The 18096-nt window shown below is 43.5% G+C and overlaps 1 protein-coding gene across 3 annotated transcripts in view; it reads left to right on the top strand.

Moving 5' to 3' along the window:
• The window catches only part of MCM10 (minichromosome maintenance 10 replication initiation factor), a 306573-nt gene that overhangs the window by 31911 nt on the left and 256566 nt on the right, over positions 1-18096 (top strand). For all 3 annotated transcript variants that reach the window (XR_013606921.1, XM_078674170.1, XM_078674171.1), the window contains exons 2-4: positions 1343-1385; positions 15478-15816; positions 16573-16683. Coding sequence is in view for 2 of the 3 variants with exons in the window: in XM_078674170.1 (XP_078530296.1) it covers positions 1367-1385; positions 15478-15816; positions 16573-16683 (469 nt within the window). In the remaining variant the exon portion in view is untranslated. The remainder of the gene's footprint in view (positions 1-1342; positions 1386-15477; positions 15817-16572; positions 16684-18096) is intronic.

The raw sequence follows: 18096 nt of genomic DNA on the forward strand, positions 1-18096 counted from the left end.
GTGGTAGGCCACTGTTTATGCGGTGAAAGATCCTAACTGAGAAAAAAGAGTTGTCCAGTAAAACACTCAATAGAGAATGCACAATCCATGTCTCTCATTTTTCGTGTTTGGTCTTGTTAAGCCTAAACCAAACAACTGTGATCCCCTTTGACTCAACTCCACGGACAAGTTGTTTCGCAACTATAAGCTGTTAGTTGGCACATTGATATCGGAAGATTTTTCCTCTTTTGTCTTGGCCACTGCGTTATTCGCTTGTGACCGTATATGGTTGCAAGTCTAATTTGCTAGCTCTTTCTGTTCTGTTGAGCATGTAAAAGCAACAAAAAAAGATCAAAAACAATATTTGGCTTCCGTCTAAGATACCGACATTGGTTGTAGAACTCTCATATTAAATTCATGTGCTATTTCACTTAGTTTGACTATGGTTCAAAGTTCGATTTTTTTTCAGGATTGCTGGTGGAAATTGGGTTTGGTGATAGTACATTGGTTATCCTTACCCTTCAAAGGGTAATTTTTCAATGTTGTAACTTCAGTCCAGTGCCCTAAATGTTGTGTTCATTTCACTGGCTTCTTTCCTAGACTATGATTCTTGTTAAGACTTTTTCTTTACCATTCAAGACACTCCACATGACTCACCTTTATTAAACATTTGTCTGACAAACTGGGGGGAGATCTCTCAAGCTTCCTGTAGTCAATACATTTACAGATGCACAATAAAACTATGGACCAGTCCTTTAGGACATCAGGCTGGTTCCGGAATTCTCTGCTTCCAGCTTTACATATTCTCCACAATACTTTAATTCAGTTTAGGAAAATGTTTAAAGCTTCTCCTACTCCAATTCTGGACTAATTCATTGGGTGAGGTTTAGTCGCCGTTTCAGGTGTTTTTTATGGCACTGCCCGGTTTTATTTTGTGTGTGTATATGTAGTTTCTTTCATGATTACATATGTTCTGATAATTGTATAGTTTGACTCATATGTGGTCACTAAATGTGTCCAATAGAAATAAGAACTGTTTTATCCGGTTTTCACCTGAGGATAACAGTGCAAGCATGAACAGATCACTTATCGGTGCTTAACAACAGTTGAGATGTCGGAATTAAGTGGAACGGTTTTCTTAGCCTGTGAAAGGCTATATGAAGTTCTTTCACATTGCTGGGATACTTAAACATCCCAATTTTTAATGCCATGCACTCAATCCAAATTCTTTAAGTCCTATAATTGGTGAAATAATTGTAACCTCTTCTAAATGTTTTTTTCTTTACTTAAGAGATACTGTATGTTTTGAATAAAGAGTTTGTTTTGATTCTTATGTGGTGACGTTTTATTTTCTTCATAACAGAATCATTTGTATATCGAAACGACGATGTCTGGGAACATGGAAGGTATGATTTTACTTTTCTTTTTCATATGATCACAATATGCTTTTGAAGAAAAATGTTCAGGAACTGCACACAGCATTTGCACCATCCAATTTTTTTGTTTTGAGCACCATTTCTTGTTGTGCAGTGTGCAACATCTCCTTGTGGGTACCTTGTGGACTAATGTCAGTAGTAAAAGCAATAAAGATGAAGGCAGTGGAGCCAAGTATGTTGTATCAAGGATCCTGTGTCCGACTTCTTTTTAAATATATCTGATACACATCAGCAGTTCAAACTATTGTCTCAACATTTCTATTTTTAAGTGGGCAATCCTCTTGGATGGGTTTAGTAGGATTACCCCCAGAGTGGGCCCTCTGAGGTATAATAGTAATCATTGGATTCCCCAATATCAATCTTTGGACTCAAAGTTAATCTTGGAGTTCTGGAAAGTTTGCCTGCCAACATTAACTCCATCCAGAAAGTGTCTTTTAATGGAATCCTTGTTACTCTATAGAGGGAAACAGGTGGTAGCAAAACCATGGTGGAACGCAGGCTTGTGTCCCAACAACTTCATATGCACTGGATCTTTCAGGTGCCAAGTGAGGTCAATTACAGAGCCACATTATAGGCCACAGTGTAGTTTAGGCGGCAGGGGGTTTGGGGAATTGTCATTGACCAGAAGGCAGAAATTAGATGTGCTCAACCTCTATCACTTTGTTGGGAATTGATCTGCAGATTTATAAATGAGTGCACTAGAGTCGATACATGCTGTGAAGTTTGTTATACCTGAGTGGGATTCTGTGGATACAAATCTCCAGATAATAATTCAGAGGGGTTTTTGAGCTTGCTGATCCTTGAATGATGGACAAGTCACTCCGTTAAAAAAACAGAGGGTGCAGATAGCTGCTGAGACCTACCATGCTGTAATGAGGATACATTCAAACTAATCTGACAAGTAAGAAAAACGGAGTCTGCTCAGGCGATTTTTACTGGGGCGGTCAATGAGCCTGTGGGGGCTATCTTGAACTAAATAAGCTGTTGCAGTTGCGTTTGCAGAGACCCATCAAACACACTTAGCAAAAGTCAGAAGGCATGCCTTATTCTTAAGAGTCTTTGAGAAGTTGAAGCACAATATAATAGACAGCACAATAGAATGTTAAACTTTACTGTAAGAATGCTGTTCTATACAGCAAACATTCGGTCACTGTGCATAGGGAATCTAGGAGCCCAGATTTGGCTGAGTGCTATTGCAGTTCTTATTGGAGTTGGATTATTACACCCTCTGGCTCAGCACCTTAGCGTAACTAATTCCAGTGACACTTTGCTGGCACGTAGATTTTTCTACCTCCAGTCTAGAGGAAAGATCAGAAATCTCTTTGGCTGTATTAGTTTTAGGACATAGGCATGGCAGTATGTCAGAGTAAAGACACCCTCATTCCACGACCACTTTTGGGAACATCTTTTGAAATGTTGTACATAGTAAGAGCCCTGCAGCCCACCTCAGGAAACCAATTCATCCTGGTGATTGTGTTCAAGAAACTGTTAGCCTGCTTCTGTGTTTCAGAGGCCTGTCATGACAACTGTAGTGGCCAAGATCATATTGGTTATTTTTAGTGTAGAAGGATTTTTCAAGGGGTAATGTCATGTATGTATTTTATTTATTGAGTTTTTTTTATAGTGGGATCATTCATAAATAGCACAACATATACTCTAAAACAGATAAAACTGGATACATAAAACAGAAAGATCTTAAATATTTATCTGTTAATTGATTTGAGTAGCAGCATATGACGGAGACTCCTCTGTAAAGTCTTAATGACCTATTTTAGACACTTTTAGCACATATAAAAGATGAAACACAGTATTAGCAGCAGGACATCAAGATAGCAGCAGAAAGGAAATGGTACCTAAGAAGGATACAAATGTAAAACTATTATATTCATATTTCGCACATCTGATCCACATTGCCATCAGGAATTTAGCCAGTCAGAATACCACAATCTGACTTGCGTCAGTCTGCAATATTCTGAACTCCTCCTGGTGCTTCCTGATTCCCAGTTTTCTACAAAGGGGGATCCATTTGACCCAACTGTTTATAAGAAGGACATAAGAACAGTATATGGTTGAGCAAATCTGGAACCCCCTCAACAGCACGTACAAGACTCATAAACAGTATCCATTTCTTTGTACCACTTCCTGGTAAAGGTTTTTACAGGTGGAGATCCATACCTAAATTGTAGATAGTTTCCTTGACAGTGGGGAAACTATTTCATCAATGGTATTCTCATTCAGTGGCATAGATTTAAAATCAATAAAAGCAGCAGACAATGAACCCTTACATTTCAAAATATTGTCCACTGCAACACATTTCCAAAAAGTAGCTCTAATACTAGACATTTCCAAAAATTTGCTCCAATACTAGACTTTTGGATTGAGCACAAAGTCACTAAAGGCTTAACGCTGTAAAAGAGCCTTTACAGTGCGGAGCCATAAGATCTTCCTAACACATTTCGGTCTCTAAGGCCCACCCTGTAAGATGTAGACCAAAGCCAAAACATAAGGATTCTGTACTCCATCTTATGAGTAATTTTCTTCTGTGCCAAATCTAGATAGAAGGTAGTCAATGGGGTACTCGCTGGTAGGTTTAGTAAGGATCTCGGGAATGCATGCTCTAATACAGACAAGCTATAGGTTTTTATTCTACCCCATAGCTCCACACCATATAAGACTGACTCTAAAGCCTTAACATTGTACATTTCTAGTGCAGGGGCCACACTTCTATAGTTTTTCTGTATATTTTTCTATACATTTTTTTATATATTTTTAGTGTGTTGTACCAAGGACAACTGTGCCCTTTCCACTTGCGGAAACCAACATAGATTTCTTGTGAGTTTTGATTCCTAATTAGTCACTTCTTCTAAGGGGGTGTCACCCACCAGCAGCCGTCTTTTGCAGTGAGTCATCATCTGTGTGAAAAAAATCATACATTTGGTTTGGGAGCTAATGAGCTCCAATCCATGCTGAAGGCAGAACAACAGAAAAACATTCAAAAGCTGTTAGAGTCCCTGCGGCGAATTAAAGATTAGCAGAGTATCATCTGTAAAATGGAGTGTGGGGAACCATCCCCCCTATTTTGGGTACATTGCATCCATCCTTAGTCAGAAACTCAATCACACCATTAATATATAGAGTAAACAGCGTTGGTTCCAAAACTCAGCCCTGTTTTCCCCTCCCGATCTATGTGGAAGGGTTCCGTCAATGCCCCTTCCTCCCCTCATCTCACTTGGGCAATAGTATCTGCATGTAACCTCACCAAAATGTCCAGGAGAGGAACTGGAACACTCATTTCCTAAAGTAATCTCCATAGCTTATCTCTGGGACCATACCAAAAGCTGATCGAAGATTGACAAAGGCAACATATAGTTTACCCTTGTCGATGAACACCTCCTTTCAATAAATACAAACAAACCAAAAGATCTGATCTACAGTACTCACATTGGATCTAAAACCTGCCTCCCAGCCAATCCGATAAAACAGTGTCTTCACTAATCCAATCTTGGAGATGCTCCAACACCTGCTTACAAAATATTTTTGTGAGTGAATCAATCAGGCTGGTGGGCCTATAATTAGCTGGCATTGCCCGATCACCCTTCTTGAATATATTAAACATTTCGGCTAGTTCCCAAGAATGGGAAATGTTCATACCAGCTAAAATACTATTGGAGAGCATTATATATGGCCTTCAAATTTCTGGATTTTCTCTATGCAGGTGATTTGGTACTTTATCTGGTCCCGGGGCATGACCTGGAATGCAAGAATTGATTGTGTTTATTTTTTCTTTTAGCAAGAATTTGAGACTACTATAGATGGGTAGGGCTTCCCTACCTAGTGGCACACCATTAACCTTGGCAGTCTTACACTTGCCAGAATAAAGCTGACTAAAATGCACTACCCACTCATTAGGTTGGATACAAAAGTCCAGCGTTTGTTTGCAAACTTTTGTGGTCACCACAGCTGTTCTCCAAAATGCCTTAGCATTCTTGTTGACCAGAGCTTAATGCAGATTCATCCATAGTGAACTCTCCAACTCCCTTTTTAGGTCTCGCCTTTTCCATTCCGCAGGAATGGAAAATGTAGAGAATTCTAGTGGTCAAAATACTCGTCAAACTAAGGCTTTTTCTGTGCGGTTTTCTTCGAGTTCACGTGGCCACAGGCACGTGCTTTTGTGCCATAAACTTTTTTTTCACAAGCTTTTTTTTTTTTTTCATTGGCTCTTCACTTTGTCCACGCCTCATTGAAGCTGCTCCCTCCGCCCACCAACCTAATGGCCCGCCCGTTACGTTTTTCTACAGTGTAAATGTCCCCTCATCATATACGTTTCCAGTTTGCTCCGTGGCCGGCCCACGTGGTTGTAGGCCCGTATTTGTATACTGACATTTTTGCAATAAACAATTTTCAAAGGAAGTATGGAATCCGCGTCATAACAATCGTCTAGGTTGTTGGGTTTTTGAATAGTGGCTGTTATTCCCAAACAATAGAAAACAGATAATGCAGACCCTTTGCCTGAATTTTGGATTGATTGAAATTTGTATCCGTCACACCTGCCCTTTTTCCAGAATTATTAGAAAATGGTCGACCGTAGCTTAAGGTATCTGCCGAATGTAAGGTGTGGTATTTTGTCCCATAAAATACGACTAATTGAGAAACAAATACACGAAGAGGGAACTCGAATTTAGAGACAAACAAAATGAAACATTTTTTTGCATCATAAAAAGGGGAGGATATGTTACACAGAAAAATAATGCGAAAGGAATAGCCAAGATCTGTTGTATCACACGTTCCTGCAGCTAGTCTGATACATAAGTAGAACCTTTTTCGTGTTTGCGCGCGCTGACATGCTCTGAATGCTGTATCCCCCCCCCTTTCTTTTCTCCTCTGTGGGTTACATCGGAGTTCCGACTGAAGAATGGAGTGGACATGGACCGCACCGTGCTCCATGTAGGGAAAGACATAGACAAGCGCTATGAGATATTGCATGGAGTGCAGACCATCACTGGGAGCGTGAAAGATTGTATGGTATGAATGTGCGCATGGGCCCTGATTTGTACGGTTGAATGAGTATGTGTGGCGCACGACTGGGTCAATAAAAAAATGCTTTTTGTATGACTGAGGCGGTGATCGAACGGTTAATGGAATGAGAAAAATAAGCCTGAACATGGTATCCGCATGCGAAGGACGAAAAAAAATATAGCACTTTCCTTACTTAGGAACGACTCTCTCTGGAGCTAGTGAATGGGAGAGTAGCCTACACCAGAAACTTGAAGTGTTATTTCAGTACGACGAACCCGACCCCAACCGATATCCCAAATGTACACCCAGAATAATGCGCACCAGTAAGTAAATTTATGTGCTGACTAAATAAGAGAAGTTAGCTCGGCCGCCCACCCCACCCAAAATAACGACAAACCCTATGCAAATATTATAAATATATACAACACACCAGCAAAGTAACACGGTAAAACTTTTTACTAAATAACTATTTACATAGCAGCCTGCTGCAACATCGAACCAAATGCATGACGCTGTTCCTGTCGAAGTAGCATAGGTGGCGGCCTAGGGGTGGAGGACCGTTGTGCAAATAGTCCGGGGGCGACACCACGCGCAAAGGCCTGTCCCCGCGGTCAGCTGCAGCAGGGCGAGCCTTAGCGTTGCACTCCCCGGTCAGCTGCACCATGACTGCCATTGGCGTTCCACTCGGTTGGATGGCCGGGGACCCGCTCCGGTGTCCGGGGTGAAGAGCGGCTGTTGCTGCGGAACGCTCAAAATGGCGGCCGTCTCCCCAGATTTGGGCCTGGGCCACTAGAACGACTCTGGTCTACCCTGGAACTCGAATGGACTGTGGCAGAGCGTCCAAAATCCACAAAAAACACCACTGCCAACTCTTCAATAACTTCCAGCACCGCATTTCCAAAGGAACAGCATAGCAAGCTTTCGTGGCCTTTAGAGTTTTCGGAAGCAGTTTCCCAAGACCATCACTGCAGCCATTGCAATCCAACAGAGGAACTTTTCCCAAGATCGTCCTATTAACAGGGCTGCTGGTGTAATTGGGGCTCTTGCAGCCATTCAACTTAATTGAAGCTTTTTGGGGGGGGGGGGGGTGAATGCCTTCCTGATCACCCCCCCCCTCTTATTGCCTGGTCCGACCATCACATATACCTGCGCCAGGAGACGGCGTAGGATGCACTGGGAGGGAGAGGCGGCGCGAACGAGCCTCCCCCACCTCCCCAGGTGGAGGTTCCTCAGCTGCACACCAGCGCTTCACTCGGCCAGCTCAGTTGCGCCCCCTCTTGCGGCACAGTGCCTCGCTCGGCCAGCTGAGTCTCACCCGCTCCGATGGGGGCTTCCGATGGGGGCAACCGCCACTGTTGCTCGACTATCCCCCATGGATATACCGCTGCCACGGGTGTCCGCCACCTTATCCACATCTGGTGCCGTGAGGGAGTCTGATTCAGTGCATCGGCGGAGGGATACGCCTGCTGTCCCGCTCTCCGGAAGTGGCCACAACATTGTCACAGGATGGTAGTGCTCTCATGCTGACGCCAGTTTTTGTCCGAATTACTAAGAGACACTGTAGACTGTCAACTTGATCAGCTCCGGTGGGACCTCAGCGTGACCCGGTAGGGAAGAATTTGCCTCCCTCGCCTTTGAGTCATGGTTCATGCTGCCTGTTCTTTCTGTTGGCGCTAACGAACTTTTTGAACTGCCGAAAGGGATTCTGGTCCTGCCGCTACTTATTGGAGACATTGAACTATACTCTGGACCTGCCTGGCCTTGACCAAAATGGCGCCAGTATGGGAGCGACTTGCAACTCCTTATGACGTTCTAGTTACTTAGCCTTGACGTTATGGGGATATATGCGGTCTTTGTGCACATGGCGTGCGGGGAAAGGTACTTACTGGGCATACGGACAACCCTATTGATGTCGATTTTTCATTATTGATTATTGTATTATTAAAGTTTTGAAGTAATGTTACCCATGAGACTCGCCCATGGTGTGCGTATGGACGATTTTATTGCAACTGATCCTGTTATACTTTCAATTATAAAATCAACCTTCACTGATCCTGCAACCGTTTGTCACGTTTAGTTTTTTCAATTAAATGGCTCGCTTGTTACATACTCCTATACCCCTGGCTTTTTACCCTTTCCTACGCGCGGTCTTTACTACCGCCCTCGCGATCTATGTAATGAACAGACTACCATTGCCGAGACACAAGGGAATGCATCTCAGAGAGATAAGTCAAGTACGTGGTAGATAAAAACATTTTCGTGTTTATGCACGCTGATGTGCTTTGAACGCTGCCACCCCCCCATCATTTAGATTACCACCGCCCATTGCACAAAAGCGTACCGGGGGCTCCCCACGTAAACAAAAAAACATATTTTTTTTTTTTGCCCCGCGGGGCCTTTTAAAAGCCTCCACATCAAACCTAGGGGGTCAGGGAAGATCTACTATGCCCCCTTATGGTCATTTCCCCCTTTGTTTTGGCCTCCTCTCGTCTCTCGATCCTACCGAGAGACAAGATGGCGTCCGAATGTTTGTTTTTTTTTAAATTTATTTTTTTGCCCCGCGGGGCCCTTTTAAAGCCTCCACATCAAACCTAGTGGGTCAGGGAGGATCTACTATGCCCCCTTATGGTCATTTCCCCCTTTGTTTTGGCCTCCTCTTGTCTCTCGATCCTACCGAGAGACAAGATGGCGGCCGCTCCGGACTGTTTAGAATGTTGACAGACACCGGAGAGCCAATCAGCTTCGCTTCGCGAAGTTCCGTTACGCGTCAAGTACGCGAACCGGAGCGCTACCCGGAGCGCTGTTACAGATATATATATTTTTTTGAACGTTAATTTCTCAAAATCCACTGGAGCACATATATTGAGACCTAGCAAAGGCACATCGGGCTACCAGTCCCTACAATTTTGCCAAGTTTCGTGCAAATCCATTCAGCCGTTCAAGCTAAAAGTGAGGCCAACCGCCCTATGGAAATTAACATGGGAAAAACGCGTTTTGGGGCCCCCCTTTTTTCTCGGCCCCCCCTTGACGAAACCCCCCCAAATTTTCAGGGGCTGCTCAGAAACAAAATGTTCCATTTTCCTGAAAATTTCAGCCAATTCCGTCCACAAACGCCAAAGTTATTAGACATAGAATTTTCAAAAATCCCATAGAGAAAAAATCCTAACTATATATACCTACTGGCGACCGCCAGTAGGTAATATATATAGATATATATATATATATATTCACTGAAAAAACCATAGGTTTCAGGCCTTATATACTTAGGAATTAGCTTTTAAAAAACCTTTGAAATTCACTCAACTATACGTTTTAGGGGTGTTATAGTTAGCTGGACATTTCACTCATACAAAACCATTTTAAATTGCTCCTATATAGTTAGTTGTACTAACTATATTTTGCGCACCCGCAATCCACTGCTGATGTCACATATTAGATCATTCATGACATGGTCAGTGACATCACTGATGACATCTCAAATGACATCACTGATGACCTCATCCAGTAGATATCGCCAGTTTTCATCTACTAATGGACAAAGCGGCTCAGCGCTTCAAGTTACCTAGATCGCAACGTGAGAAGGACTGTTTCCTCTACGATTTTAAGGATAAGCCTTATAAGCAGGTACACACGATCCCAATCATCGATTTTGTTTGGAAGGAAGGAATTAAACTCATGCAAGCTCCAAACTCGTTGCCTGCTCAAATACTGCGCCTTGAGAAAAAATACAAGGCCCCAACTGGTTCTCCGGCATGCTTGATTTCTCACCCTAAGCCGGACTCAGTAGTCACTCAAGCTGCACAGCGTTGAGCCCGGAACCCAGCGTCTCAAATCACCGCACCTCCAGATAGAGAGGGTCGACGCCTAGACGCTATTGGCCGCAAGTTTTTAACCATGGCTTCTACCTCTGTCCGTGCGGCCAATGCCTTGGCCATTTTGGGACGCTATGACCGGCAGATGTGGTCAGGCATATCTGCATTAATTGATCTTATACCTGATGCTTCCAAGGCGGACGCTCAGCAGATTCTTCATGATGGGCAGAGAGCTTCGGAAGAAATGATCGACTGTGCAGTCGATATTGCGAATACAGGTTTCCATCTGCTTGCAAGTGCAGCTGCCCTCCGACGCCAGGGTTGGTTAAAATCCACCTCTTTCCGGCAGGAAGTCCAATCCAAGATCCTGGATATGCCGTATGATGGTGAATCGCTCTTCCGTTCTCACATCGATGACACCCTGGAGTCCATTAAGAAAGACACTGATACGGCAAAGTCTTTGGGCACGTTGCAATTCCGGAAGCAGTCCTTTCGAGGTGCGCGCGGACGCGGCACTTCTTTCAATTTTCGAGGAGGGCAACAATACCGCTCCTACAACCAGGGAAACCAGCGTTACACATCCTCTCAGCAGACTCGTCAGCAGCCCTACAGACCCTATAGGGGAAAGTCCTCCTATTCTGGCTCCACTCCTAAGTGCCAATTACTTTTGCCATCCCCAAACTGTTGGAGGTCGAATCTCTCTGTTTTATTCTCAGTGGTCCTCCATCACCTCGGACCGCTGGGTTTTGGACATTGTACGACGGGGTCATACCTTAGAATTCGTCGAGATTCCTCCTCCACCTTTTGGCCCACCTCCTCCACACCTCGAGGAACTTTACCATCAAGTCCGTCTTGTTTTAAAGGGAGCAGTCGAAGTGGTCCCGAAACATCAGAGGGGAGAAGGATTTTACTCTAGATTCTTCCTCCTACTCAAGAAGACCGGAGATTGGCGACCCATTCTGCATTTGAAGGCTCTCAACCAGTTCCTAAAGTGCCAATCTTTCCGCATGCTGACATTACTGGAAATCCTGCGTCTTCTATCCAGCGAGGATTTCATGACCACCATAGACCTTCAAGACGCGTACTTTCATGTCCCAATTATCCAACAACATCGCCAGTACCTGCATTTCAAAGTGGGGCAAATGCACTATCAGTTCTAGGTCCTGCCTTTTGGGCTGCGATCAGCTCCTCGTGTGTTCACGAAAGTACTAGCCCCCGTGGTGGCTCACCTGTGTCTCCAGGGTGTTCAAATCTTTCCATATTTGGACGATTGCCTCCTCAAGTCTCAATCCCACCATCATCTATGTCCGGACATTCGTCTTTGCCCACAGGTGTTTCAATCCTTGGGGTTGACCATCAACGTCGAAAAGTCACAGTTTGCGCCTCTGCAAACGAGAAACTTCTTGGGAGCGATCTAGACACGAAACTTTCAAAAGCGTTCGTCTCGCAGGAGCGTCGACAGAAGATCCTTCGTCTGGTCTCCTCATTCGAAGAAAACATTCAGTTTCTGTTCGGACGTTAAAGTCATTTTTGGGAATGGCATCATCCTGTATCGCACTGATCCCAAATTGCAGATTGCGAACCCGTCCCATTCAGGATGAACTGGACTTACAGTGGCGTCAGGTCTCCGGGTCTTTCAACGACCTAGTAGCGGTCACGGACCGCATGAGAAAAAGCTTGCTTTGGTGGGCACAGCCAAACAATTTGGAGACGGGAACGTCGTTCCTCGTTCACGCACCAGATCTCACGCTCACGGCGGACGCCTCTCTGGAGGGGTGGGGCGCTCATCTCCAAGGCCTATCCTTCAAAGGCAAGTGGACTCCGCCCCAACGCAAGTGGCATATCAACAGGCTAGAGTTGATGGCGATCTTCCTTGCGCTCAAATCATTCCTACCTGTAGTTCACGGGGAGTCAGTGCTTATCCAAACGGACAACACCACCAGCATGCACTACGTGAACAAACAGGGAGGAACCAAGTCTCCACATCTGTCTCGCTTTGCCCAGTCGATCTGGGATTGGGCTCTCCAACATCAGATCACCTTGACAGCTGTCCATCTGCTGGGCGTGTCCAACATCCTGGCGGACTCTCTGAGCAGGTCCACTTCCTCAACCCACGAATGGGAAGTGCACCAGCCGACTCTGGATCTTGTGTTCCATCGCTGGAGTCGCCCAGCTCTAGACCTCTTTGCCACAGCGGAGAATCGGAAATGCCCGCCTTACGCAAGTTGGCATCCCCACCCCGGGTCGTGCGGGAATGCCCTTTTGATCAATTGGTGCGATCTATTCGCTTACGCTTTTCCGCCGATTCCGCTAGCACCGCGGGTGCTGTGGAAGATGCGGAGACAGCCCTGCCACATCATATTGATCACACCTCGTTGGCCCAGACAGGCATGGTTTTCGGAATTGCTTCTGCTGTCCCAGTGCGAGCCCATCCCTCTGCGACCCCGTCCAGACCTCCTAACGATGGACAGGGGCCAAGTGTGCCATCCGGACCCCTCCATGCTACAGTTGTCGGCATGGAACCCTAGCACCTTGAATTCGCAAACTGGAACATAGCTCAGGAATGCAGAGACATCCTTGCTCAGGCTAGGGCCCCGTCTACCATCAAAACTTACAAACTCAAGTGGAAGAGATTTTGTCATTGGTGCGTGGCAGCGAATGTCCATCCCATCCATTCCACTCCGGAGCAACTTCTTCCGTTCTTCTTAAGTCTCGCTCAGTCAGGACTTTCACATGCTACCCTGAGAGTTTTCCTAGCTGCAATCTCTCGTTTTCGACACGATGGTTCTTCTTCCCTCTGTTCATCCAGAATCATAAGGCAATTTTTCAAAGGGCTCTTCCGCAAGTTCCCACCTGTTCGGCGCCCTCCTCCTTCTTGGCACCTCAATGTTGTCCTATCTCAACTTATGAAGTCACCATTTGAGCCTATCCATAAGGCGGATATCAAATTCCTCACCTGGAAAGTTGCGCTGCTTTTAGCCTTGACTTCCTCTAGTCGCGTGAGCGACCTTCACGCTTTTACTGTAAAGCCGCCTTATCTACAGTTCAAACCTAACGGAGTGGCGCTTCGCACCAACCCCTCTTTCCTACCTAAAGTGCCTACGGATTTTCATCTGAATGAACCTGTGTTCCTACGAACTTTCTTTCCGGACCCAAGCTACCTGGCGGAACAGCGCTTACATTCTTTGGACATCAAACGATGCCTCAAATTCTACATTGCCAGGACTGCCTCCTTCCGCAAGTCTGATCAACTGTTCATTGCTTACGGACGACTGCGTAAGGGGCATCCAGTTTCCAAACCAATAATTGCCCGTTGGCTTTCTTCAGCCATTACCTTCTGCCATTTACAAGCTGGCAAACCATTGCAGTCTTCAGTGAGGGCTCATTCTACGAGGGCGATGTCGTTATCCACCGCCTTGTTTGCTGGTGTGCCTCTTCATCAGATCTGTCGTGCAGCGACATGGTCCAGCAGGCCCACCTTCACCAAGCATTACTATTTGGATGCCATCAATGAAGCGGATACCGCTGTGGGACAGGCAGTGCTTCGCCATCTTTTCCATTAAGGTGAGCCTCTGTTTCCCCCCTCCTTGCTCTTTTTGCTATGATTGCTATGATGTTTTACATGACTGTATTATTATTATTACTGTCTTGCTTTTGCCATATGTGCCTAGCAATCTCAGCTTTCGGAGGTTACTGCTTTCTATTCTATTCAAGCATGTAAATCTATGAAAGACACCCCTAATACTGGAAAAGAACAATTGTTACTTACCTGTAAACAGGTGGTTCTCCAGTATTGGTGTCTTTCATAGATTCACATGCGACCCACCCTCCTCCCCTCAGAGGCTCGCTTCTCCTCTTGCACTCTTGGTCACTTTGGTGCTACGAAAATCTGAGGGCTTGAGCTTCTGAGGATAAGGTTCTAGAGGGTGCTAGCGCCTGATTGGCTGTAATTTGGACTAACATAATGACACTAATGTGTTACAAATAGTTTTTCTCTTTACCATGCATTCCTATGTAGGAATCATTTTAGAGGATTTTCTATTGTATTTCCTCTTCTTTATCATGTATTATGTTTTCATTTATATATATATATATATATATATATATATATATATATATATATATATATATATATATATATATATATATATATATATATATATATATATATATATATATATATATATTTAGCATTATTGCTATTTTATTTACCGTGGGACTCCCACTTCGACGACGGGGAATATTCAAGCATGTGAATCTATGAAAGACACCAATACTGGAGAACCACCTGTTTACAGGTAAGTAACAATTGTTCATATGTTGCCACAATCTCTTTTTGTGTAACACCCAGGAGAAGGACAGTAGCCCACTGTCTACCTCAAAGGAACTCTTGGTGCACCACTCCCATCACAGTCCAGGTCATGGACCTTGCTTTGTACAGGGCAGGCCTTGGCCTCTGTGCTCAAGCTAGATAAGCATAAAGAAGTGATACAATCCATATTGGCGGAGTGCTTAAATTACTTGTTTTGAATCAATCAATGGGGATAACCTCCATATTAGGCTGAAACAGAATACATATGTGAACGTTCAATATATGAGGACACAGTGCGCCAGGAATCACAATTTGCTTACATTAGCATAATGCCATGGCCAAAATAAGTCAGAATACCCATTTCATACACAGTTGGTTTCTCGTGGCAGGGATACAGGCCCATTTACCATTTAGGTGTGATCTATGTCCTAACTATGTTGATTTTGTTTAAATTGACCTTTTGTAACGACTGAGTGATTTGATTTACGGAAATTAGTTTTAGACCCCTTTAATTGTTTTTACTCCATACCGTTTTCTATATTTTATCATGTTTCCCTGTTGTTTGACCTACATACTATATCTTATATTACATTATCTTGTTCCTTCATTAGTTCAGAACTTTTTAAGTTATGTATGTTTTAATTGATACATTGTTAGCAGTGGCATAATCACACTTGCTCTGTTGAAAATGTACTGCTTAGATTGAGCTTTAGATGATTAGTCAAGGTTCTTCCTAAAGAAACTAGATTGGGTTGTTTGGGCCGAGTGGAAGGACAGTCGCAGCTCACATCAAGACCAAAGTCTCTGTTCTTTAGTACCCTGATCGCCAGGCTGCAATTGTTACATGGAGGCCGTAAAGAAGCTTTTACAACTGTTTCCCATTTCTCTTTCTTATTGTGTTACACTTACTGTTTTCTTCCAGATTCTGACTTGGATTTATTGACCTCATTATTAGAAGAGAGCGAGGGTCCCCAAGACCAGGATTCTGTCAGTGGGAGTGACCCGCCCGCTGATGCAAATGGCCAGCCTGATGAATTTGATGACCTGTTTGATGCGGATGAGGATGGCTCCTACATAGAGGAAGATATTGATGCTAGTGATGCAAAGTTGTGTGATAAACAGGAAGATGTGGCCACCCTTTTTGGGGATTTGGAAGATCTAGAGCATGAGGAGGAAGAAGATTCTATACGAAATGTTGCTGAAAGAAATGCAATCCCCTTACCAACATCTCCTCAGGAGAAAACCAAGCAAGATCTGGAAGGTATTTTGTTTTTCTTCATTCAGGCACTTGAGTCCTCGGCAAATTCTGATGAAGTAGGAAAGTTCACCTTTGCGGCTAATATTGGTTTCTCCTATCCAAGGGAATGGCACTGGCAGATTCTGTGTGTTTATAACTGCGTGTGTAAGTCCATTTATAATTTCATGAGCAATAATTCATTCAGTACTTTTCATACAAACATTAATGCTGTACGTTACAATTTGTATACACAATGTTTTTGTACATCTAAGACCAAAACTTGGTAAGAGTCTGCTTTGCATTAAGCCAGGCTTCTTTTCAACACTCTGAGCGGGCAGTTGACCCTTCCTTTTGAGCACTTGTTTCACACTTCTAAAACGGCTGTCAGACTTCTCTTCACGTGGAAAGATTGGACTTCTACAATCCTTAGCCCCTGAGCAACCCAAACATAGCAAACGTCTGAGTTTAGAGTGTTGTATTTCTATTTGGTCTTGTACTTAATTGTGGGAAATATGGCTGTCCCTCTGTGGAGAGCAAGAATCGTTGAGCGCCTAGATCTCTTCTGTAACATCAAGCACACACATGCTTCGCCATCTCAAGGTTCCTTGGGAGTTATGGTGGGTGTACCTTACATTGTAATTGTTCTTCTACTATCTAGCTTTGGTCCAATAATGGGTAGAGATAAACTTTTTTTTTGTCTGTTTGGCAGATTTATGAATTATTACAGTTGACCAATATTTCTCATTGTTTTGCTTAGCAACATGCTTTGTTTAATTATAGAAGAATTAAAGCGAATGCAAGAGCAAATGAAAAAATTACAGGACCAGTTGCAGTCAACAGCTCTTGGGCAGTTATCAAGACAACCTCCGGGGGCCAAGAGCAAAGCTACAGGTAAGACAGAAAATACTCCTGTTGCACTCTCTTGTACAATGCACATTTAGAAGGGGCAACAATGCATTCATTGGAGCAGAGGTGAGTGTGTGTGTGTGTATGTATGTATGTATATATATATATATATATATATATATATACATATACACACACACACACACTGTTGTGGGTGTTTCATGCTTCAGGGCAACTTTTTGTTATATATATATATATATCTATATATCTATATATATATATATCTATATATATATATATATATATCTATATCAAACGCCCTTGAGCTTGCAGAGGGCTCACAACGCTGACCTCACCATCCGGTGCTCGAGCCTCGCACCTGCTTACCTGTCAAGTCTCCAAATGATTTACTCCATGCCCGACGCGTTTCGAGGCTAACTACGCCCCGTAGTCATGGGCTGCACAGGGTACAAACTGAAAACTTGCCGTTTCTTTTCTCAATGCTTTTATTCATTGCAAAAACGCCCACAATGGGCGTGGCTCACAAAAGATGCCCTGAGGCATGATGGTCGATGTGGTCCTTGAAGCGGCAGGTATCTTGTTCTCTGTAGTAGAGTCAGTATTTATACACAAGTTTGTAAAGTTCTTCGTTAATTCCTTAAGTAGGACGGATTTCCTGTCAGGCAGCAGAATTGATTGCAGGTCAGCGGTGCTTGTCAAGAAATACAGAAAAACGCCATTCGCCATGCCCCCTATTTCAATGGAGACCAAATAACGTAGAGTGAAACCGCTGTTTTAGTGCTGATCCTTAGTGCTTTATTGGTGCAAAATCGTGCCAGCAATCTGTCATGACGCGTTTCGCCTCCCGAAGAGGCTTAATCACATGATGTGTCAACAACATAAACGAAGGCATTTGTAGTCAAATCCACTACCTTGTAACAGCTGTTTGTAATTAAAAACAGTGAACAGAGAAAAGCCTAAATGTAATAGCAACAAGCAGTATATTCAGGGCATAGTGCCCAAAGTAATGTAAACATATTTCTTCCAAATATTTAAGAAAAAATAAATATACATAAATAGAGAATGTTAAAAAACATTTCTGCAATCTAAAAAAACAATTTTACATGTTATATTTACAAGGATAAATCCATAAAATTTCATATAACTATATATTTACATTGATTTTCTGAATGATACAAAAATAGGAACATTAAGAGGAGTGGATAGATATAGCATCATATCACCCTACCTCGCAATCTTAATGTCCTAACCATAAAGTGCAGATCTTCATAATTCTGTTCATCTAATCCAAGTGGGTAGCAAAGAATATCTATTCAATTACAAGTGGGGAGAAATTCTACATTAACTACATACCAATTGCCCTCATAAGAGTACTGGAGTAAACTAATATATGTGAATAAAGTGCAAGTGCAATTTGAATCTGTTTTCTAAATGGAA

This window comes from Lissotriton helveticus, chromosome 1_1 (genome assembly GCF_964261635.1).
Source record: "Lissotriton helveticus chromosome 1_1, aLisHel1.1, whole genome shotgun sequence".
Taxonomy (NCBI): Eukaryota; Metazoa; Chordata; class Amphibia; order Caudata; family Salamandridae; genus Lissotriton; species Lissotriton helveticus.